Raw genomic sequence first — 24,465 nt, forward strand, 5'->3', positions numbered from 1 at the left:
GACAAGGCTAAAGAAATTCTCATGGGAAAAAGTATTTTTTAGGTACAAGTTTATGTTGCTGTTCTGATATTAGAGAAAACGTACTGTAATCTGGTATCACAAAAGATAAATATTAACTTTTATAAATGTACCTTGATTGAAGGAGCATGATCTATACTGCCTTACTCTCCAAGTTTCCAACAATGACCATTCTTTGGTTGTTAGGCTTCTTCCTTATCGGATAACTTGGACAAAGCTTGCCTTTTCTGAGTTTTATTTTATGGTAGGGTTGATGATAGTGTTTTGTTATTCGTAGGAATATATAATTGTAAACTCAAATTTGGATATTGTCTGAGCATGTTTTGATTTGTTAAGTGGGTTTCAGCTTTATCTGATCAAGAGTTTTAGAGGGCCTTGTATTTCAGGTCTGATGTGCTTGTGTTTGTTAATGCTGTTATGCCATGTGGGCAATTGTTGAGAGAATCATACTACAACAAAAAAGGCTTGTTAGGGCAATCAAAACTGCCTCAATAAGTGACCTGTTGTGGCAGTTTATCTATTGAGGCACTACGACTTAGTGCCGCGTGTATTGATGCAGCTATAGGGGTAATGCGGCACTTGTTATGAGGCACTTTAATGTGCCGCAAGAAATCATTCTAGCTGCACTTTTAGGTGCCACATAATTCACTTATTAAGACACTCATAATGAGGCACTTTTAGGAGCCTAAAGAGTTTCTTCTACCTGCACTTGTAAGTGCCCCATAGTTTAATTATTAAGGCATTTTTGGATGCCGCCTCAGAATTTTTTTGAGGCACTTTAATGTACCTTAAGAACTCCTTCTGGCTGCACTTTCAGGTGTCGCATAATTCACTTTTTAAGGCACTTATAATGAGGCACTTTGAGGAGCCTTAAGAGTTTCTTCTACCTGCACTTGTAAGTGCCCCATAGTTTACTTATTAAGGCATTTTTGGGTGCCGCCTCATAATTTTATTGAGGCACTTTAATGTACCTCAAGAACTCCTTCTAACTGCACTTTCAGGTGCCGCATAAATCACAGAGCACATCAACTAACTGATTTTGGTTTCTCTGATTGTCATCAACTTTCTCTGAGGTGTTCATTTGTCAAAATTCATAGTGCGTTTCGTGGGAATGGGTAATTGACTATTTCTTCGATCTCAACAGCCACGCAGCCTGAAAAAGCCTTGTGACCATTTGTGGTGACACTCATGGACAGTTTCATGATCTTGCAGTAGGAAGAAACTTTGGACAGCCCCAAAGACAACAAATAGTCAACTCTTTACAACAGCTTCAAACAAACTGCAACCACAAGTAAAGATGAAGCCTTTTGCTATGTAAAGGCCTTTTGTTATCGAAGATGTTCAGCCTAATTTCACTAGGCCCTTTTGTAATAAGAAATATGGCATATTTATGTATATGAAACTTTGCACCCTATGCTTTTGGAAATATTCAACACCATTCAATTCAATGGGCATGACAGACGTGCAAGTGCCTTGCACGTCGCAATGCACCTAGTCAAGTAAAAAGAAAAAGTTGTGAAGGGAAATCCCCTAAATTTATCTTTTCCATCCACAAATGCCTTGATCCAAAGTTACAAACACTACCTCGATGACAAGAACATAATATGTGGTTCTTTATTTGAGTTCATCATGAACAACCTGTTACTTGCCTATATTTTTTTTTTTCGATCGGCCAAACATATTTTTATTAATCTTTGAAAATGATTACAAAAATTAAAAGGATCACAGGCACACCGGCATACACCACCTGAGAACCAGCCAAAACAAAAAGAAGGCAAAATGCCGACCAAATCACCACAAACAAACACCGAAAACCGAACAACCACTAAAAACAATCCAGCGACAGGCAACACCGAAACAAGCAAAAGCCAACAGAGACAAACAAACCGAGAGAACAAACCCGAAGACCGAGAGAAACAAGAGGCACCATCCTCGCGAAGACCTTGTCATCCTCCATGAAATCATCTTCATCAGCCACGTACCTACCCATTGTTGCCGAGAAAAAAAAAAAAAAGAAACCCCTGCCGATCGTTTTTGTAGGTAATGGAAGTCCAGCTAGCACACTTGTCTACAATCTTCTCTCTCCGAAACAGTCCAATATCGGAGGATTATTATCCTTCACAACAGTATAATACAGACCATGAACAAAAGTTCCAACATTGGAAAGCCTAATATTCATTCCTATGTATATCGTCTAAGAACTGAGGGAAAGGGGAGGAGTCGCTCCTCAATCTTTGCCACCTAGGAAGTTGCGTAGAACGGGCTTACGATCGAAGAAACTCTACGCCGTCTCAGATGTCATAATCCTTTTCTTTGCCTGCATTTTGCTCCTTCTCTCTTTCGCAAAAAATGCCACCAACCCGATTGTGTGCTTCACTAGAAGAAGACCCATCACACTGGACCACACTATAACTCCAATTTTAATGATATTAGTGAGTGATGGTCTGTCCCTTTTAGGAGTAACCACAACGTTGGAAAACGAATATGTAATTGCCATTGATGTGATTGCCAACCACATGGTCACTATCAGGACCCACATCATAGCCTTGTTCCTGAATTTTAATCCGCTCATGAGCAACAAAATTGTGCTCAATGATGCAACGAACCCTATCGTGTTAAAGCGGAGGAAGTACGGATAGGAATCTTGATAATAATAAGCCATTACAGCTTCCCCGGCTCGATATTTATCAGTGTCCTCTTGCCAAACGCCTCCAGGAGGGCTCACCCCAGCTTGGAATGCCATTGTCGCAATAAGTGATGCCACAATCATTAAGGATTCCCTTTTATCCGTAAGCCAATCTCCACCTACGAGAAGTTTCGCCTGTTTAGCATTGTCTTTTCGAAGTAAGTCTTCGATATGACTCTCTTCTACCTTATTTAATCCAATATGACTCTTTTCTTTGTTATCTGATCCAAGGATATCTGGTCCAAGGAACAAAATATCCATTGCTGTGTGTCCACTTGCATTTGTCGCATTCACATCTATTGTTAGCTTCTCTAGGACATAACACGCGATCTGAAATATTTACATTGCATCTCAAGGTTAGATATAAGAAATCAAAGAACATGTTTTTCAGTGATGATTTCCTACCGAGAAAAAAACCTAGAAACTGAGGCTGTTGTACATTGATTGTTCAATGGTCACATGAACACCCAATAATTTGTTTTTATTAGAATACATGTTAAAATTATGAGTTAGCCTTTTTCTTGAACACCCAACTCAAATATTATTGAACACCCAAATCTAACCCAGTCTTGAACGTCTAACCCAAAAATAATTGAACACCTAACTCAACCAATTGAACACTCAATCACAATTCAATTACAGCCCGTCAATTCAGGTAATACATATGTGAACACCTAACACATTACCTCAAATAAAGCTCAAAAAAAAATTTGAAAAAAGAAACATAAAAAGAAAAATCAATTGGTCAAGTATTATGCTCTATGATCTCTCTCCATCTCTATTGTCGATGGTCTAAATGTGTTATTTTCACATTTGTGACAATAACTTCTTCTCTCTCTTTTTTGTCTAGTTAGCTTATAGAATTACATACAAAGCTTTAAAAATATTCAACTTTATTGCAAAACCTCGTTAACTTGAATAACATTCCTTTGAATTTAAGACTACAATCAAAAAATCTCATCATGTCATTCTAACGAACAACATATTTTCGAAAGATTGACCCCAACATATTCGCTATAATTTTTTTGGCTTATCTACTTTTTTGTTCCCTACAAATAGGCTCAGTTTTAATTTCGTCCTCCTAAAATTTTTGATCTCAATTTTACCCTTGTATTATCTAACGTTTCTCAATGTTATCCTTCCGTCACAAAATTGGACGGAAAATGCCTAAGAGGCTAACAGCTTAGGTGACCTGGCAAAATTTTGGACAGCAGGGCACTAGGCCCCACCTCTCTTCCCCCAATTCGTTTTCCCCACTCTGTAAAACCCTTCGACCCTGCTGCAACTTCAACTGTTTTGGTTTGGGCAGCCATTTTTTACCAAAACTCACCTAGACTAGACTAGTCTCAACATCACCAGATTGAGAACCACTTCCAGTGGAGATGATTGCTCTATCTCCCTCCACTCAATGGTGATCAGGGTTCGAGTCTTACAGGGGTGGGTCTTTGGGGGCCAGGATTGTGGATAGTTTCTGGAACACTCCCCTAACTCCCCGCTGATGTATACAATATTTAAAAAAAATTAAAAAATAAAAATAAAAATAAAAGCATCACTAGATTCACCACCTACTACCTAATTAGTTAAAGCCTACGCTTTATTATGTTAGGAATGCCTTGTATTCTTTAGTCCCACATTGGTTAATTATGTTGTTCCTGTTTTTGTAGCCTATTATAAATAAGGCTTTTGGGGTACTTCTAGAAATTATCTTTTGGGCTTTCATATTGTGGCCTTTCTAGAGTTACGGATTATAGCCGGCTCTTTGTATCGCTTCTTCACGTTGGTTAGTGAATCCTCTCTCTCCTCGCCCGTGGACGTACCCATCTTGGGGAACCACGTATATCTTGTGTCTTTGTGATTTCTTGTTTAGTTTTCAATTTCTCGTTCTTAGCTTGCATTCATAGCGTTCGTTACAACAAACTGGTATCAGAGCCTTAGGTTGCAAAAACTAGGGTTTCGTTTCCGATTGTGGCTATGGCGGCTAAATTTGAGATTGCGAAGTTTGATGGGCAGAGCAGCAGTTTCAGTCTTTGGAGAGTAAAGATGAAGGCTCTGCTAACCCAACAAGGATTGCACAAGGTTTTGTTAGGCAAGACTAGTTCTGGAATCAAAGAGGAAGATTGGGATGATACGGATGCCAAAGCTCTGAGTTCTATTCAGTTGAGTCTGGCAGATGACGTTCTTCGCGAGGTGGAAGAAGAAACGTCAGCAGCAGGAATTTGGCTAAAGTTGGAAGGCATATATATGACGAAGTCGCTCACCAACAGGTTATATCTCAAACAACGTCTTTATACGTTTCGTATGCGAGAAGGTATACCTGTTAAAGATCATTTAGACGAGTTCAACCGTATTATTATGGATCTGAAAAATATTGATAGTAAAATTGAGGATGAGGACCAAGCCCTAATTTTGCTATGTTCTTTACCACTTTCGTATGAGCACTTTGTTACAACCCTATTGTATGGCAAAGACACGATATCCATGGAGGATGTTAAGGCCAGCCTATATTCGAAAGAATTGAGAAAAAAAGTGTCAGGTGAGGGTGATGCACATGCGGAGGGTTTGTTTGTTAGGGGAAGAACAACAGAAAGGGTGGAGTCGAGTAATAGGGGAAGATCCAGATCATCAGGTAAGAAGAAGGGAAAGTGCAATTATTGCAAGAAACCCGGGCACTGGAAAAGTGACTGTTTAAAACTCAAGGAGAAGGAAAAAGAAGACCAGAAAGGGGGTAAAGTAATTGCTGGAATTGCTGAAAGTTCAGATGAGTCAGATAATGTGTTATCAGTTACAGAGGGCGATTCTCGCTCTAATACCGAGTGGGTTCTAGATTCTGGATGTTCATACCATATGTGTCCGCATAGAGAGTGGTTTTCTACTTATGAGGCGGTCAATGGTGGTACAGTTTTGATGGGCAACAACATGGCCTGTAAGACTGTTGGTTCAGGAACGATTCAGCTTAGGATGCATGATGGTATTGTTAGGACTTTATCTGAGGTTCGACATGTTCCGGATTTGAAGAAAAATCTTATATCCCTGGGTGCTCTTGATTCTCATGGTTGCAAATTCCTCGGTGAAGGTGGAGTTTTGAAAGTCTCAAGGGGTGCATTAGTACTGATGAAGGGTCAGAAGTGTGGTAACCTCTATACACTCCAGGGCAGTACAGTTATAGGTGCTGCAGCAACGGTTGCTTCATCCAAGGTTTCAGATTCAGACTTGACTCGTTTGTGGCATATGCGCCTTGGGCATATGAGCGAGAGGGGGATGACAGTTTTGAGCAAACAGGGTTTGCTATGTGGCCAGAAAATTGAGAAACTGGATTTCTGTGAGCATTGTGTCTACGGCAAGCAGTGCATGGTAAAATTCAGTACAGCTGTTCATCGCACCAAAGGCACGGTGGATTATTTTCACTCGGATCTTTGGGGTCCCGCAGAGGTAACTTCTAAAGGTGGTTTTCGATATTTTATGAGTATTATAGATGATTTCTCTCGTAAGGTTTGGGTGTATATGTTGAAACATAAGAGTGACGCTTTTAATACATTCAAACAGTTTAAAACTTTGATTGAGAATCAGACTGGTAAGAAAATAAAACGTTTGAGAACTGATAATGGTATGGAGTTTTGTCTTGGCGAGTTTGATAGATTTTGCAGTGATGAGGGCATTGTGAGGCATCACACAGTGAGAAAAACCCCTCAGCAAAATGGTGTGGCTGAACGAATGAACAGGACTCTTTTGGAGAAGGCACGTTGTATGTTGTCCAATTCCGGATTGGGCAAAGAATTTTGGGCTGAAGCCGTTTCCACAACATGCTATTTGGTGAACAAGTCTCCGTCGACTGCTATTGAGTGTAAGACTCCGTTTGAGGTATGGTCAGGTCATCCGGCTGATTATTCTGTGTTGCGTGTTTTTGGGTGTCCAGCTTACGCTCATGTGAATGAAGGTAAACTGGAGCCACGGGCCAAGAAGTGTATTTTCTTGGGTTATGCAGCAGGTGTCAAAGGGTACAGGTTATGGTGCTCTGATGATTTGAAGTTTTTGATCAGTAGGGATGTGACTTTTGATGAAAATTATCTGATTAAGGAGTCTAAGCAGGTTGATGATACAGTTCAGGAACATAGTGTTCCAAAGCAGGTGGAGTTTTTGGGTGAAGCTTCCGACTCAGGGAAGAAGCACATTGAGAAGCCAATTGAAGAGGAGTTCAAGAGTTCAGACACAGAGGTTGATGCATTAGTTGAGCAACCACGCACTATTGCTAAAGATAGGCCAAGGAGGGAGATTCGGCCTCCTGAAAGGTATTCGGCTTATTCTGAGATGGTGGCCTATGCTTTATCAGTTGCTGAGACAGTTGAGTATGAAGAGCCTTCCAGCTATACGGAAGCTATTTCGAGCACTGAGTCTGCACAGTGGTTTGTTGCTATGAATGAGGAGATTGAGTCTCTTCAGAAGAATCAGACATGGGAGTTAGTAGAACCGCTGAAAGGGAAGAGGATTGTTGGATGCAAGTGGATCTTCAAGCGCAAACCAGGTATTCCAGGGGTAGAAGACGCTCGGTTTAAAGCTCGGCTAGTGGCGAAAGGATACAGCCAGAAGGAGGGTGTTGACTACAATGAGGTATTTTCACCAGTTGTAAAACATAGTTCCATTCGCACTTTACTTGCTATTGTTGCATGTTATGATTTTGAGTTAGAGCAACTTGATGTCAAAACTGCATTTTTGCACGGCGAGCTTGAGGAACAGATTTATATGCGTCAGCCTGAGGGATTTGTTGTTTCTGGTAAGGAGGATCACGTTTGTTTACTTCGTAAATCTTTGTATGGCCTCAAGCAATCCCCTAGGCAGTGGTATAAGCGGTTTGATACTTTTATGATAAGCCAGTCATATTCAAGAAGTGAGTATGACAGTTGTGTATATTTTCGAAAACTTCCAGATGGTTCATTTGTTTATCTACTGTTGTATGTTGATGATATGCTTATTGCTGCCAAGAGTGTATCAGAAATCAACAGGTTGAAACAACAATTAGGTGGTGAATTTGAGATGAAAGATTTGGGTGCAGCAAAACGTATTTTGGGTATGGAGATTTGCAGAGATCGAGTAGCTGGCAAACTATTTTTGAATCAGAAGTCTTATGTTCTTAAAGTGCTTGAGCGCTTTGCCATGCAGAACTCGAAGCCAGTCAGTACCCCTTTGGCAGCACACTTTCGACTTTCAGCTCAGTTGTCACCACAGTCGGAGGATGAGGAGAAGTATATGTCTCAGGTTCCATATTCGTGCGCAGTTGGGAGCCTTATGTACGCCATGGTATGTACTCGTCCTGATATTTCACATGCAGTTAGTGTCGTTAGTCGTTATATGGGGCGTCCAGGAAAGGCACATTGGGAGGCTGTGAAATGGATACTACGGTATTTGTGCGGAACTGCAGGTGTTGGTCTATTGTTTGGGATTGTCAATTCTGGTGATCATGCTGTTGGTTATGTTGATTCGGATTTTGCCGGTGACCACGATAAGAGGAGGTCTCTGACAGGTTATGTCTTTACTCTGTCCGGAAGTGCCATTAGTTGGAAAGCTACTTTACAGGCTACAGTTGCGCTGTCTACAACAGAAGCGGAGTATATGGCCATTGCTGAAGCTGTGAAGGAGGCATTGTGGATGAGAGGTTTGCTTTGTGAGCTTGGTCTTGCACAGGGTGTGAGTTCAGTATTTTGTGATTCGCAGAGTGCTATACATTTGACTAAAAATCTGATGTATCATGAGAGGACTAAGCATATCGATGTCAGGTATCACTTCGTTCGGGATATCATCTCACAGAAGCAAGTTGATGTGAAGAAAGTGGGTACGGCAGATAACCCAGCAGATATGTTGACTAAACCGGTTCCGGTTGCCAAGTTCAAGCATTGCTTGGGCTTGCTTGGTATTTGCAGTTGATCGCCCCTCGGGGGCATTTGGCGAGTGAGAGGTTAGAAGGGGATAGCTATATTTGGTGATTTGGTTCAGTGGAATTCAAGTCAAGGTGGAGAATTGTTAGGAATGCCTTGTATTCTTTAGTCCCACATTGGTTAATTATGTTGTTCCCGTTTTTGTAGCCTATTATAAATAAGGCTTTTGGGGTACTTCTAGAAATTATCTTTTGGGCTTTCATATTGTGACCTTTCTAGAGTTACGGATTATAGCCGGCTCTTTGTATCTCTTCTTCACGTTGGTTAGTGAATCCTCTCTCTCCTCGCCCGTGGACGTACCCATCTTGGGGAACCACGTATATCTTGTGTCTTTGTGATTTCTTGTTTAGTTTTCAATTTCTCGTTCTTAGCTTGCATTCATAGCGTTCGTTACAACATATTATACTACTGATTCTTCCAGCATTATATCCCAGTGGGTTAGCCCTTGGGCAGATTTTTATTAATCAAAATATTCCTGAGTTTGGTTCAAAAAAAAAAAGAAAAAGATCCGAGTGGGTTTTTCCGCGCAAAATTAAGCCTCTTTAATTTCAAGCACATATTGGTGACTTGAAATTTTGATGACTTCCAAATCCGCACTCTCATAATTTCATTTCACTCCACCTTTGCTGGCATTAAAAAATCCTTCCATTGCAAGAAAACATATTTTCAAAATTTTGTTTTGAGAACACCCACAGAGTAGAAATCCAGAAAAGCAGAGGAAAACAACAAGTTAGGCATGGAAGGATTGATCCCGATGCTATTTGACGTCCTCAAGAAACAGAGGCCCCATAACAGCTTCCGGTGCTTCTCCGAGGGCTCAAACCATAGCTACCACATGTTGATCGGGCCACAGGACTCAGTCGACGGCTCATCTCACCACCGTCGAACCCGGTCCGAGTTCCAGCCTTCCACCGTTGATCATTTCCCGAACTAGAGGTCTGGTAAGGAATTCTCTCACTCGACCGAATTAGGCTCGGGATTCGCACTGGGTATCACTGGGGATTTAGATGTTATTAGGTGGGTTTGGGCGGGGGCAAATGATTTTGGGGATTTGGGGGGAAACGATTTTGGAAATTTAGGATTTAGGATTTTTTATTGGGTGGAAAGATGGTCACACAATTCACATCACCAAGCCGTTTGCCACATAGGCATTTTCCGTCCAATTTTGTGACGGAAGGGTAACATTGAAATACATTAGATAATAAGAGGGTACAATTGAAATAAAAAAAAATTATGAGGACGAAATTGAAACCGAATCTATTTTGTAAGGACCAAAAAAGTAGATAAGCCAATTTTTTTCAAAAGCGTTTTAACAGATTAAAAAGCCGGTTAAACATTAGCACAAGTATATGAGAATTCGTCTGGGATAACTATAAAATTTAACACCCTCCATTCTTGGAACACTATCTACTACGCAATACGACAATTTTCAAAAAAAAAAAAAAAAACCTTGAACTTTTGTTAAAAAATATAGTATATATTTTTAAGCAATTTAGTTATGGGTACATATGAGTTTGTATATATCATGTACATATAAGTTTAGTGGGGCCCATCTCGAGTCTCACAAAGATTATTTGAACCGCCTATTATTTTAAAAAAAAATTTATGAAGCCTTGCAAAAAATCAGTTCAACTCGGTATCGGTAAGGATTTTTTCTAAATTTGTGGGGACGAAACTACTTAACTACCAATTTTTTTCAAAAGCATTTTAACAGATTAATACGCCGGTTAAACATTAGCACAAATATATGAGAATTTGTCTAGGACAACTGTAAAATTTAACTCACTCCATTCTTGGAACACTGTCTACTACGCAATGCGACAATTTTCCAAAAAAAAAAAACTTGAAGTTTTGTGAAAAAATATACTCCATCCGTCTCTTTTTAAGTGTCCTGCTTCGTAATTCCAACTTATTAAAAAGATTTCATCATTACACCTTTCACATCAACTTTTTCCTCCACTTTTCCTACTTACCCATCATCATTACACTTTTATTCACTAACTTTTCAAAATGAAATCTACTTTTAGGGACAAAATAGACAATGCACCAACTTTTACCCCCCTAACTTTACAAAATGGACACTTATTAAGGGACAGCCCAAAATGGAATACTGGACACAAAAAAATGGACGGAGGGAGTAGTATATATGGCTACAAATGAGTTTATACATAACATGTACATATGAGTTTAGTGGGGCCCATCTCGGGTCCCACAAAGAATATTTGAACTGCCTATTATTTTTTAAAATATTTTTTATGGAGCCTTGTAAAAAATCAGCTCAATCCGGTATCGGTAAAGATTTTTTTTTAAATTTGTGGGAGCGAAACTACTTAACTGCTCAGTTTTGCTCCTACAAATTCAAAAATATCTTTAGTGATATCAGGTTGAGCTGATTTTTTCTAGGGCTCCATAAAAAATTATTTTAAAATAATGGGCGGATCGAATCATCTTTGTGGGACTTAAGGTGGGGCCCACAAAATTCATGTGCATGTGATATGTACATTGCATATGTACACATAACAATACTCATTTTTAAGTTCTCATTCGCCTCAAAGTTATTTTTTTTAGAATAGAAAATATGTTTTTTGTATGCACTGTTTATACTAATATATGAGGTTTTGCACATATGTTATTGGTTAATACACCAGCTAGTAGTGTTAAGGTAATTTATGAATGTCCTACTATAAAATTTTGAAGCCGCCACTATCTAGAAATATTGAATAAAAGAATGCAATTTTGTTCATGCACCACAAAGTGGGTGAACATCTCACACTGATACTATATATATGATGCATATAGGGAGGCACCACTTCGGTCATCAAATTCATTTCTTTTTTAGGACTTGTGTTTTTAGGTTATCTTGTAAAAAAATCAGATCAATCCCATATAGAAAGCTACTGGATCCAAAGCATTTACTGATATGGTGTCAACATTTTTTCTTTATTTCATTTGGCAAGGGATAGACAGCCAGGCTCCACAAAATGTTTGGTTTTGACTGTTAAAGGGACATTCGATGTGAACTCATGCCTCGTTTGATAAAAGCATTAGATGGGTGGAATTCGTAAGAAGATGAGATTATGATTAAGATTGGCAATGAAAATATATAGATAATGAGTGTGTTTATTTGAAATGTGATTAAATAATGGTATTATTAATATCATGTTTGTTTCACATAGGATAGTATTGGATTGATAGTAAAATTTTCATTTTTGCCCTCTATGCAAAACTGAAGAATAATACTCCCTCTGTCCCTCTTTTTGTGTCCAGTATTTTATTTTGGGCTGTCCCTTAATAAGTGTTCATTTTGTAAAGTTAGGGGGTAAAAGTTGGTGTATTGTCTATTTTGTCCCTAAAAGTAGATTTTATTTTGAAAAGTTAGTGAGTAAAAGTGTAATGATGATGGGTAAGTAGGGAAAGTGGAAGAAAAAGTTGATGTGAAAGGTGTAATGATGATGTCTTTTTAATAAGTTGTAGTTACGAAGCAGGACACTTAAAAAGGGACGGAGGGAGTATATGATTAAAAAAATTAAGTGCTCTATTTTTCAATCCGTTTTAACCGGTGCGAAGATATTATTTTGCTGATCATTTTATTCTGAATGGTCATAATTAAATTTTGTATGTAGGGCTCTCATAATTAAGTATTTGTTGTTTATTTGGTTCTATGACTATCTTAGGGCTCGTACATGAGAGCCTCAAAACCAAATATTAATTATAACTATTTAGGATAAAATGATCAAAAAAATAAAATCTTCGCACCGATTCAAATGGATTGATAATTGGAACAATTAATTTTTTAACCATGTTTTTAAATATATCAATAGTCTAAAAAAAATAAGTACTCTAATTTTCAATCTGGTTCAACCGGTACAAAATTTTATTTTTTTAATTATTTTATTTTAAATGTTTATAATTAATTTTTGGCACTAAAACCCTCATGTTTGAGCCCTAAGATAGTCGTAGAACCAAACAAAGAATAATTCGTTGAGAAAGCCATAGGTACTTTTGTCATTGTATTGGAGGAGCCTCCGAACTGGATTGATAATACCATGTGCCAGTAGGTATTAGTACTCCACCTTATTCCCAGGACTCACAATCCCATGGGTATGTTAGTCCGGCCATTGAGAACGGAAGCAAATAAGGAATTAGTAGTTCAATCCCATGGCTAGAGCGGATTATCAAATGGGGCATCAGTATATTGCGAGTATATTCACCCATTTTTTGTGCAAAAATGATATGAGTATAGTAAAAGCTATACAAACAACTTGCGCAGGTCAATTTTGGACTCATCTCGGGTCCCACAAAATTTGTTTTTTAGGATCTTTAAAAAATCTCAATCCGTTATCGGTAAAGATAATTACGAATCATCCAATTTTATTTCAAAATTGAACAAAATGGACGACTCGTATCATTTTTGTAGGACCCGAGACGGGTCCAAAATTGATCTGTGCAAACTATTTGTATAGCACCTCTCCTTTCGGTGGGCGACAGAACAAAATTACATTATGTACGTAGTGAATAGTGAAAAGAATAAGGACATACCTCGAAGCGCTCATACAAAATAGCTAGATGCAAAATGGTGTTTCCATCACTATCCTTAGCGTTGACAAAATCCCGACCTTTTATCTTCTTCAACAGTTTCTTCAAGCTCTTCAACTGGTTGTGCTTGACACACAAGTGCAAGATCGTCTCATTTTGATCCACCCTGACTCGAGCTGCTTCCGGGCGGGCTTGAACCAACTCTTTCAAGGCATTGGTCTTGCCTTCCATGGCAGCCACATGGACGGGGTTTTTACCGTCTCGATCGCGAACCAAGCACATCTTTGGGTTGGCATTCAATAATACCTTAACAATCTGGTGGTGCCCCATGGCCGATGCCAAGTGAAGGGCAGACCGTAGTTGCGAATCTAAGACTTCTGTGAGTCTCAATTTCAGCTCCGGTTTGAGATTCAGTAGTTCTTCGACAAAGTGTGTTTGGTTGTTTGATGTAGCCACGTGGAGAGGACATGCGGCGCCATTGAAACATCCGTCTGCAAATTTATGTAGAATCAGTGGATCTTTTTGGATTATGGCGTCCAGTGAATCGGTGTCCCCAGTAATTGCAGCTTCACAGAGGTAGTGCTCCATTTGGTTGCTCTCTTCAGTCTAGCTAGTTATTTGGGTGTGTGTTTTAGTAGACGAGTATGCGGAATCTGCAGACTCACCTCTATTTATAGCTGCATTTTGCATGTTTGTGGTGTATGTAACAAGGATGGGATGATATCATTGATATGGGATGGGGTATTGTGAACACCGTAAAGCTATAGGGACCGATCGGTCCCCTGTCAAAATCGTACCGATGGCCGCGCCAGACCGTCTCTGTCCACCGGACTGCCGATTCGAGCCGTCCAAAAATTCTATAAAAAAAATGAGAGGACCCACACGTGGATTAAGCACCTTACGCTTATCAAATGCTGTTGATTCACATGTGGACCCCCTCATTTTTTTAATTTTTTGGGCAACATTTGATGGATTGTTGTGGAGAGCATCTTTTCTACGATTCATACTTCTAGCTACTTTCTGGCGCCATGTCATTTTACAGAATTGATAGAAATTGAATGGAAGGTGCCAAAAAGCTGGTGACACAAAAGAATAGTCCTCCCCTCATCAACACTAGGGATGGCAATTTCATCTGACGCGATCGTTTCCTATCCGATCCTCCTTTCAAACGGTCGATAATTTGGAGATCTGATCGGGAAGATTGGATAGGATATGGGGATTTTTTTTAAAAATAATTTCGGGGATCGGATAAGAGGCGGGAACAGACATATCCCCGACCCAAATCCATTTCCCGTTGCCCACCCCGTCTAGCCCCTGATTCCCCGAAATATTTTTTTCCATTAGTTTGAGGAGATAAGCTTCAAAGCCAACTATAAAATGCAAAATTGACACACACACACACACAAAAAAAACTCTAAAATGCAAGCCGACAAAAAATTACGTTCAAAACTTCCGTGCTCTGACTGACAAGGTGGGTTTCATAGATCTTCAGCTCTTGATTTCCTGGATTGGAGGTGGCCGTTATTCTTCAAGATTGTAATCTGGATTCTGGAATCCAATACAATTATACAACATATTTCCAAATCCTTCTTTTCAAAATTTATGAAGTTTCATTTTATTAATGTTTTAGATTTATAGTACTGTAGTTTAGTTTCTTAGTTTTCCCCACATAGCAAGTACTCCCTCCGTCCCTTATTTATAGTCCGGTATTTCATTTTGGGCTGTCCCTTAATAAGTGTCCATTTTGTAAAATTAGTGGTTAAAAGTTGGTGAATTGTCTATTTTGTCCCTAAAAGTAAATTCCATTTTGAAAAGTAAGTGAGGAAAAGTGTAATGATAATGGGTAAGTAGGAAAAGTGGAGGAAAAAGTTGATGTGAAAGGTATAATGATGATGTCTTTTTAATAAGTTAAAATTACGAAGCAGAACACTTAAAAAGGGACGGAGGGAGTATTAAGTATCAAACTGCAACGCTCTTTTCTTCCAAACCCGTAGATAAATATTTATCCTCGCCTATAATTTATTGTCTTTGTAAAAATTTTGAATCCCCAAATCTCCTCGAAAATCCCCGTTGTCTGATTGGGACGGGGATGAAGGAAATAACAAATCTCCGTTGGGTATCGAGTCGGGGACAAGAAAAGGGTTCGAGGATTGGAAACAAGAATAGTACCTTCCGGTCCCGACTCTCCATTGCCAACCCTACCCACAGGCCACAGGTTGAGAGAGTAACAATTAACAAACCCCAGAGAGATATCCTTTCTGGAATCATCCTGTGCTCACATGTTCACATATGTTGACTTGACCCACGTGCTTTAAAATTAACTACTCCGTATTTTTCTATGAGATACCCAATGTGGTTTAGGGTATGGATGACTCATAAATCTCAGTCATTAGATTGAAAATGGGTGAATCAAAAAAGATCGAGATAGAGAGGCTAAATTTTGGATTGTTTTATCCTAGAAGCGGCGGCCAACGTGGCTATCACTGCTTGCACAGAGAGTGCGAAACCACGAAACGTCTTATAAAAAGCAACCTAGTCCACGACACAAGTCCAAACACCAGCTAATCCGCGACTCAATTCTCAGCCATTATACTCTGAAAAATGGGTGAATGAAGGAAGATCGAGACAAAGAGACTGAATTATGGATTGTTTTATCCTGGAAGCGGCATGGCTATCACTACTTGCGCAGAGAATGTGAAGCCGCGAAACGTCTTAAAGAAAGCGATCCAGTCCGAGACTCAATCGAAACACCAGCAAATCCAATTTTAGGTATTCTGTTCTATTAAACAGATTGTGAGGTAAACGGCTCCATATTCTCTGTCCTCATTAACTATTTCCAACTACCATCCATAAGCATTAAGGCTGGAATTTGTGATGACATCGCTTGGTGATGCAGGGGGGTTGACATAAGCCATGACATAAGCCCATTGCTTACGTCTTTGTAGGGCCTTATCTATAGTAGTACGATCTTCAGACCAGAAAACAAAAACAATAATGATTACAGTTGTCTGTGTGTATGAGTCACGTGACTGGGTTTACCAGAGAAGGACCTACTCTGGAGCGAGGGAGGGATTAGCCCCTGCAAAAAAAAGAAAAAACACTACTATCATATGTAAAAAAATTCATATGAAAGTATATATAAGCTCGTCGTGTGTAGAATTTTGGAAAAAAAATATAATAGTAACTTTTGAAATACGAGGATACCAACATTAATTACTAAAGATTAAAGGCTAAAATATAACAAAAAATAGAAGTATAGGATTAATAATGTAAATATTCAAGTAATAAACTTCCACCTTTCGTTAGATGAGTTTTAGTATTTTACAGTTTTATTTCTTTTTGTCCTAAAATTTTAATGGCACACCAAATCTCCTCTCTATCTTTCTTGGCACAAACATCCCCAATTGTTAAGATTTCAAAGGCAATTTTGAGAAAATAGTGACGGAGGAGAAGAGATTTTGAAAATCCTAAGTAATTTTGGTGAAATTTAAGTTGTAGGTATGTATTTCCCCAATTGTTGTTCTAGACTTCTACTTACTCTTTGTTTTTTGACTGGTAAAATCAAGTAACATGAAAGCCCATGTATCGAATTCGTCCAATTGTAATAAATGAAAAAAAAAAAAGACGAACAATAAAGAAAAACAAGACACATACATTAAGATCGATCCTATTAGTTAAACTGATTTATGTATTTACGTTATTTTGAATTTTAATGTATTTACATGATTATGCATGTGTATTTATATATTTCTCTCGCATGCATGGTCGCCCCTGCGTGATGAAATTCCTGGCTCCGTCCCTGGACCTACTATAGGGAGTATGAAACGGCTGGCATTGGCAAACCATAATTGCAGATTCTCATCTCCAAGTTGATCGACCACTTATGTGTGAAAGTATCCAAATTTGTGAATTTTGTCGATGTCTCTTGGGCTGCGTTTTTTAAAACTTTTTAATTTAAATTTAACTTAAAATGAGTTGATTTGTCGTTATTTGAATTTTTTTTTGCATTTGTTAGTTTTGCGTCAAATTTTTATAGATTATTGAGTCGTCTCGACGAGAGAAATCGAAAAAGTAAAAAAATATATATTTACTTTTACCCAAATATTTTGAAAAATAACTACTTATTTATCAAAATAATTCAACTTTTTTACTTTTTCTGCTAAAAAACGATTATTTCTCAAAATACTTGTATAAAAGTATAATTTTTTATTTTTTTGATTCCTCTCATCGAGACAAATCAATAATCTACAAAAGTTCAATGCAAATTTAACAAATACGAAAAAAATTCAAATAATGACAAACCAACTCATTTTAAGTTAAGTGCAAAAGAACGCAGCCTTAAGATGGAGTTTTTAATGATGGATCAATGTAAAAAGTGTGACTTATTAATCCACTTGTTTTAAAACTTCAATAAAACTAAGGATACACAACTTTGTGTACAAATATACACCTCCATCTGTGAAATTCACTAAGGAATTTCATTCCTCATACAAATGATTGGAACCGCTTAAATTTTTCACAATATTTTTTTAATCAACCCTGTAAAAATCAGGTTCGTCGGATATCAATACGCTTGGTGTACATCAATGATATACCCATAGCAAGGCTCACTCAAGTAACTAATGCCCACACGATAGGTTTGTACCTTCATCTATTCTAGAAAGCAATGTCGTGGATCGAATATGTCTAGCATTGAACTTGTTCAATGCATGGAGAATAAAAAAAAAATCAACATCAACTCTTTTTTCTATCATCTCGTGGATCTAACGAGTGTACGCTAGACATATTCATGCACATATCTGTTTTCTCTCACTATTTTATAAAAATTTGACTTCCACACGTATTGTCTGTGCCCGGCCTATAGTTAGGATTAAGTCAATTTATCAAACAGCAACGAAATAACATCTTCAGTCCTCACCTAACCGAAGTATGAAAAATGCTACTCCACTTTAAAGGATAGCTTTTCCGTTAAAACCTGGTGTAAAACCAAAGGGGTAAATATGAGACCTATATGTGAAGATTACACAAATTCTACAAAAGCAATGGTAAAGTAGTTCTGATGAAGGTACAAACCTATTAATTACACGTTTGGTAGACTTCTTCACAAAATTGGTCCCTCTCTGAGCTCTCTCTTTCTCACGTCATGATCGGTCATCTTTTTCTGTGAAACTAACCATTGGTAAAGATGTAGGTATGGAGCAGTTGAAGGGGCAAAGGGGTATATTCAAACATTGGAATGGCGGTTGGTGATGCGATTTAACTCTTTCACCCCTACAGTGTTTACCCGCTGGAGTTGAATGCTTTGTAAAAATTAATTTTTAATAGGGGAGTTTCGGCATTAGAGGAAATCCATACAACTTCATTTGATGGGTGATACCAAAAGTTGCTCTCTCTTTACATATCAGAATAGATATTGACTTCCGTCGATAAAAAAAAATTAGTAATAAAATCAACATGAACTCTTTTTTCTGTTATCTCGTGGATCTAACGAGTGTATGCTAGACATATTCATGCATGTATCTATTTTCTCTCACTATTTTATCAAAATTTGACTTCCACACACATTGTCTGTGCCCGGCCTATAGTTAGGATTAAGCCAACATTACTACAATAATAGATATGCGTCACGCTAAGGAGATTCACAAAGATCACGATTTTCAGTAAAAGCGTGATAAAAAGTGGTGCTTAAATTTTTTTATCTCAGTTTAAGTTCAAAGCTGAGATAAAAAGTAGGTTTTAGCACGAAATAAAAGACCTCGCTTTTGCGGTGAGATAAAAGAAAAACAACCTCACCCTTGCAGCGTGATAAAAGATTTTAGAGCGGAAAAAAAATGAGATAAAAGATCTCGCTCTCGTGACGAGATAAAAGAAAAAAGACCTCACCCTTGTGGCGTGATAGAAAAGAGAAAAGATCTCACCCTTGTGGCGTGATAAAAGATTTTAGGGCGAAAAAGAATGAGATAAAAGATCTTACTCTTGTGGCAAGATAAAAGAGAAATGACCTCACCTTTGCAGCGTGATAAAAAACTTTAGCACGAAAAAAAGTGAGATAAATGATCTCACTCTTGTAGTGAGATAAAAAGCCTACCTATTTAGGCACGCAGTCTGAATTTCCACGTGGGCGGGCTAGTACTTATTTAGGCAGATTTTGAAAAATTATGTGCGAAAACGATATCGTTTAAGAACTTCGAAAAGTTTTTTTTTTTTTACAAAAGGTAAGAAGATAAGCCCTAATTATACTCATTCCAAAAAATCTTTACGTTTCATCCATCTTCACGCCCAAAGAGAGATAGAGAGAGAAGACAAATCCCACAATTAGGTTCCACCAGTGCCTAATTGTTTCTTCGACGATCGGCGGACTATTCCGCTAGTGCCCGATTTTCACTTGGGCAAGCCGTAATCTTTATGGTTTATTGTAGTAGTGAAATTTAGTTATTTTGGATATCTTCCAAGTATACGTTTGACACATTAGGTAAACTTTTTTTTTCGCCCCAAGAAAATTTTTTGGTGACCAACTAATTTTGATTGGTAAAAGATCTGTTGTTGTATTTTTAAAAATTTTTAAACAATGTTTATATATGAATTTTTATATATTTTAATATCATGGTAATTGCATTTCAAAAAATTTAGCAAATTTTAAGGGGAAAAAAAGTTTTCACACTTTAGGAAGTAAGTATAAATATTTTTGTTTTCCTAATGTAACAGAAGTTCTTGACTAGCTTAGTGGTAAGAGCTTGGGAAATTAACTAAGGGTGCGTGGGTTCGAAACTTGGCAATAACAGGAAAAGATGGTTTAGTAGATACAAAGAAAAGATCACGCGCAATGATTTTTCATCTCTGTTTATGGTGGTGTGATCATTTTAAACTTTCAATCACGGTTATAAACTGTGATCTAAAATGACATACAATCACACCCAGAAAAGAGAAATGATCACGCCCAAGAGAAACAATCACGCTTTTTGGCCGTGATTATTTTTCTTTTTCAATCACGGTTTATAACCATGATAAAAGAGAGTGACTTACAATCACACTTAGATCCATCACGGTAGCAAGAGTGTGATGAAAAACTTACAATCACTGCTAATTGCTGTGATCTTTATAGTTTATTGTAGTAGTGCAATTTATCAAACGGCAACAAAACAACATCCTCAGTCCTCACCTAACCAAAGTATGGAAATTAAATGCTACTTAAAAAATAAAAAGGATAGCTTTTCCGTTAAAACCTGGTGTAAAACCAAAAGGGTGAATGCGAGACCTATGTGAAGATTACATGGATTCTACAAAGCAAAGGTAAATTCGCATAGATGAAGGTAAAAACCTATTAATTACATATTTGGTAGACTTCTTCACAAAAATGGTCCCTCTCTCTAAGCTCTCTCTTTCTTATGACGTGACCGGTCATCTTTTTCTGTGAAACTAACCATTGGTAAAGATGAAGGGGCGGAGCAATTCTGGTGTATTCAAACGTGGGAATGGCAGTTGGTGATGCGATTTTACTCTTTCGCCCCATGGTGTTTAACTACTGGAGTTGAATGCTTTGTAAAAATTAATTTTTAATAGGGGAGTTTCAGTATTAGAGGAAGTCCATACAACTTCATTTGATGGGTGACTCCAAAAATTGCTCTCTCTTTATATATTATAATAGATATTAACTTCTGCTGGTAAAAAATAAAGCAATAAAACTTATCTTGTTGATTGCTAATATTCTTGTTTGTTAATGCGCTGAGATTCATTTGTAAGCTCTTCACTAAATTTTTTCTTATAACTATTTTCTATGCTCTTACCACACATTCGACAAAATGTTCCAATTTCTTTTCATTGGGATTGAGATACAGAAATGCGACTCCCTCCGTTTCTAAATGAGAGTGCTTCTTAGTAATTTTAATTTTTTTAAGGAATATGTAATCATTACACTTACTTACCATCATTATCCCTATATTCTACATATATTACACTATTTTTATTCACATAGGAGGGACACTTTAATTTGGAATTTTATCAAATTTCTACTTCTATTTTTAGAAAGGGACAATCATTTTGAAATATTCCAATATGAAATAACGGACTCTCAATTAGGAACGGAGGGAATATTAGCAAAGAACAAGGGTAGAATGGAAATTTGTATATCCTCCCTTATCCTACGGTTAATAATAAGAACGAGCCTTTCGCTTGCCATTTTTGGTTCCTATATATATATATATATATATATATTCCCATTCTTATTAAGACTACCTTATTTTAATAAAATGTGGACCTCCCTTTTCCGATCGAATTTCGATGATCCGAGTCGCTCAATATGTTTAGAACGTGATTTTAATGGGTATTTACAAGAAATCAGCAAAAAAAAAGACCGGGAAAGGCTTCATTCGAGCAGTTTTTGTTTGTTTTTTATCGAATGGTTCAAATAAAGACTGCTCAAATCAAGCCCTTCCTGGTCATTTTTTTTGCCGATTTCTTGCGGGTACCTTTAAAATCACGTTCTGAATACATTGAGTGGCTTGGATCATCGAAATCCGATCGAGAAAGGCGAGAAATGGGAGGTCCGCATATAAGGTCATTCTTTTAAAATTCTTACCTGAAGATTTATGTATGTGTATATGTGTGTGTGTGTGTGTGTGTATATATATATATATATATAGAGAGAGAGAGAGAGAGAGAGAGAGAGAGAGAGAGAGAGAGAGAGAGAGAGAGAGAGACGCACTAGGTGAATTGCAACATGCAATGCACGTTTGTCATGTCCTTTTGAAGAGAATAATTTTGAATATTTCTGAAATCGTAGCAATAGTTGGGGATGACTTGAATCTGCTCCTTATCGGTGGTCAGGAGGTCTCAATTGGAGCAATTCCCTTTATTGCCTTGTCACCTACTTTCCAACTTCTACGCAGAATCTTCTGCTTGCAAGTTCAATATCCACAAAATGCAAATATATATAATAAACAAGTATATATGCAGATCAATGTTAGTGTGGGGGGGCTGTCCAAAGTTCCTTTAACGGCTAGGATACAAGAAAAACAATCCTATGAACTTGTTACTCAAATCGTCGGGAAGCTGTCTAACTCCTTTACTTAATATATTGAACGGAAAAGGTAATGAATTTTTATAAGAATTCATGAAGCCAATCATCAAACTGAAATGTTATTGCCCTCTAAAACTGTAGAGCATGATTTATTTATTTTTTTTGGTCTTCTAGACATAATTTTAGACATCTAAACTACTATTATGACATGGAAAGCAAAAATGTATTAATTAAGGTAGAACACAAAAACCTGTTAATTCATGAAGCAATTGATCGATCTTAGGTTATTATACGACATATAGAAATTAACGCAATGTGATGAGCCCAACCACTCTTTTATACTACTCTGTATTGTTCTACAATACCCAGTGTGGTATTATAGGGTATGAATGACTCGTAAATCTCAGCTATTAGATTGAAAATGGGTGAATCAAGGAAGATTGAGACAAAGACGCTGAATAATGGATTATTTTATCCTGGAAGTGGTGTGGCTATCACTGCTTACGCAGAAAGTGCGGAGCCGCGAAACGTCTTAAAGAAAGCGACCTAATTCGAGACTCAATCCAAACACGAGTTAATCTGATTTTGGGTATTCTGTTCTACTAAACAGATTGTGAGGTAAACCGCTTCATATTTTCTGTCCTCATCAACTGTTTCCAACTACCAACCATAAATATAAGGCTGGAATTTGTGATGCATGGGGGTTGACATAAGCCCACTGCTTACGTCTTTGTATGGGTTATCATAGTAATAGTACGATCGTCAGACCAAAAAAAAAACAAGGCAAATGATTATCGCTTTATTTGGTCGGCAGTTTAGTTTAGTTTAGTTTTGATAGTGGATTGAGAGAAAAATATGGTAATAATTGAAGATATGAGTAATGATTAGAAAAAAATAAAGAGAGATGAAAAAATAATAATTGGATATATAGGATATTAATGATTGGAGCAAGAAATAGAGTAATGAATGAAAATTAAACTAAAACTAAAAATAAAGATTAACCGAACAAAGCCTTTGGCACTTCAATTTTTAATGATAGCACTTCAAAACTTATTTTTTAATGTAAAAATTATACATAACAAACACACTAAAAAAAAAATTTTAGAATGCCATAAAAAAAAAATTTGAAGTACCAAAATCATTTTCCATAAACAAAACAATAATGATTACAGTTGTCTCTGTGTGTGTATGAGTCACGTGACTCGGTTAACCAGAGAAGGATCTACTATAGTACTATGAAACAGCTGGCATTGGCAAACAATAATTGCAGATTCTCATCTCCATGTTGATCGAGCACATATGTGTGAAAGTATCCACCACAAGAATACTGGATAGTACTGTCAATTCCGTGAAGAAAAAGACCAAATTTGTGAATTTCGTCAATGGATCTAAGGCTGTGTTCTTTTAAACTTAGTTTAAATTTAACTTAAAATGAGTTAATTTGTGATTATTTAAATTTTTTATACATTTGTTAATTTTGTATCAAAGTTTTATAGATTATTGATTCGTCTCAATGCGATGAATTGAAAAAGTAAAAAATTTTCGTACAAATGATTGGAGCTGCTTAAAATTTTCACAATATTTTTTAAATAACTTTGTAAAAATAAGCTCTGTTGGATATCGATACGCTTGGTGTACATCAAATAGCATACCCATAGCAAGGCTCACTCAAGTAACCAATGCCCACAGGATAGGTTTGTACCTTCATCTATTCTACAAAGCAATGTCATGGATTGAATATGTCTAGCATTGAACTTGTTCGATGCACGGAGAATGAAAAAAATCAAATTGAACTCTTTTTTCTGTCATCTCGTGGATCTAACGAGTGTACACTCGACATATTCATGCATATATCCTTTTTCTCTCACTATTTTATAAAAATTTGACTTCCACACACATTTTCTGTGCCCAGCCTATAGTTAGGATTAAGCCAATTCATCAAACAGCAACAAAACGTACAACATCCACAGTTCTCACCTAACCAAAGTATGAAAATTAAATGCTACTTTAAAAAAAAAAAAAGAAAGATAGCTTTTCCGTTAAAACCTGGTGTAAAACCAAAGGGGTGAGTATGAGACCTATATGTGAAGATTCTCCGAAAACCTATAGGGACCGACGGGTCCGACACTGAAATCGTACCAACGGTTGCGACCGACCGTCTCTAGCCACCAGACGGCTGATCCAAGCCGTTCAAAAATTCTATAAAAAAAATCGAGAGGGCCCATGCGAGAATCAACGACATTCGATATGTGTAGGATACTTGACCCAAACACCTTATTTTT

General features: G+C 37.4%; 1 protein-coding gene across 2 annotated transcripts in view; it reads right to left on the minus strand.

Moving 5' to 3' along the window:
* Positions 1-1,672: 1,672 nt before the first annotated feature.
* The window catches only part of LOC131313137 (ankyrin repeat-containing protein At5g02620-like), a 28,426-nt gene continuing 5,633 nt past the window's right edge, over positions 1,673-24,465 (minus strand). Inside the window, exons 2-3 of one of the 2 annotated variants that reach the window (XM_058341271.1) lie at positions 13,171-13,766; positions 1,673-3,034 (exon numbers count right to left, since the gene is read on the minus strand). In XM_058341271.1, the coding sequence (XP_058197254.1) occupies positions 2,300-3,034; positions 13,171-13,755 (1,320 nt within the window). In that variant the 5' untranslated portion in view covers positions 13,756-13,766 and the 3' untranslated portion in view covers positions 1,673-2,299. Of the gene's footprint in view, positions 3,035-13,170; positions 14,002-24,465 lie in introns of those variants that run through there. The other variant, XM_058341270.1, reaches the window with a different exon arrangement.

Source organism: Rhododendron vialii, chromosome 13a (genome assembly GCF_030253575.1).
Source record: "Rhododendron vialii isolate Sample 1 chromosome 13a, ASM3025357v1".
Taxonomy (NCBI): Eukaryota; Viridiplantae; Streptophyta; class Magnoliopsida; order Ericales; family Ericaceae; genus Rhododendron; species Rhododendron vialii.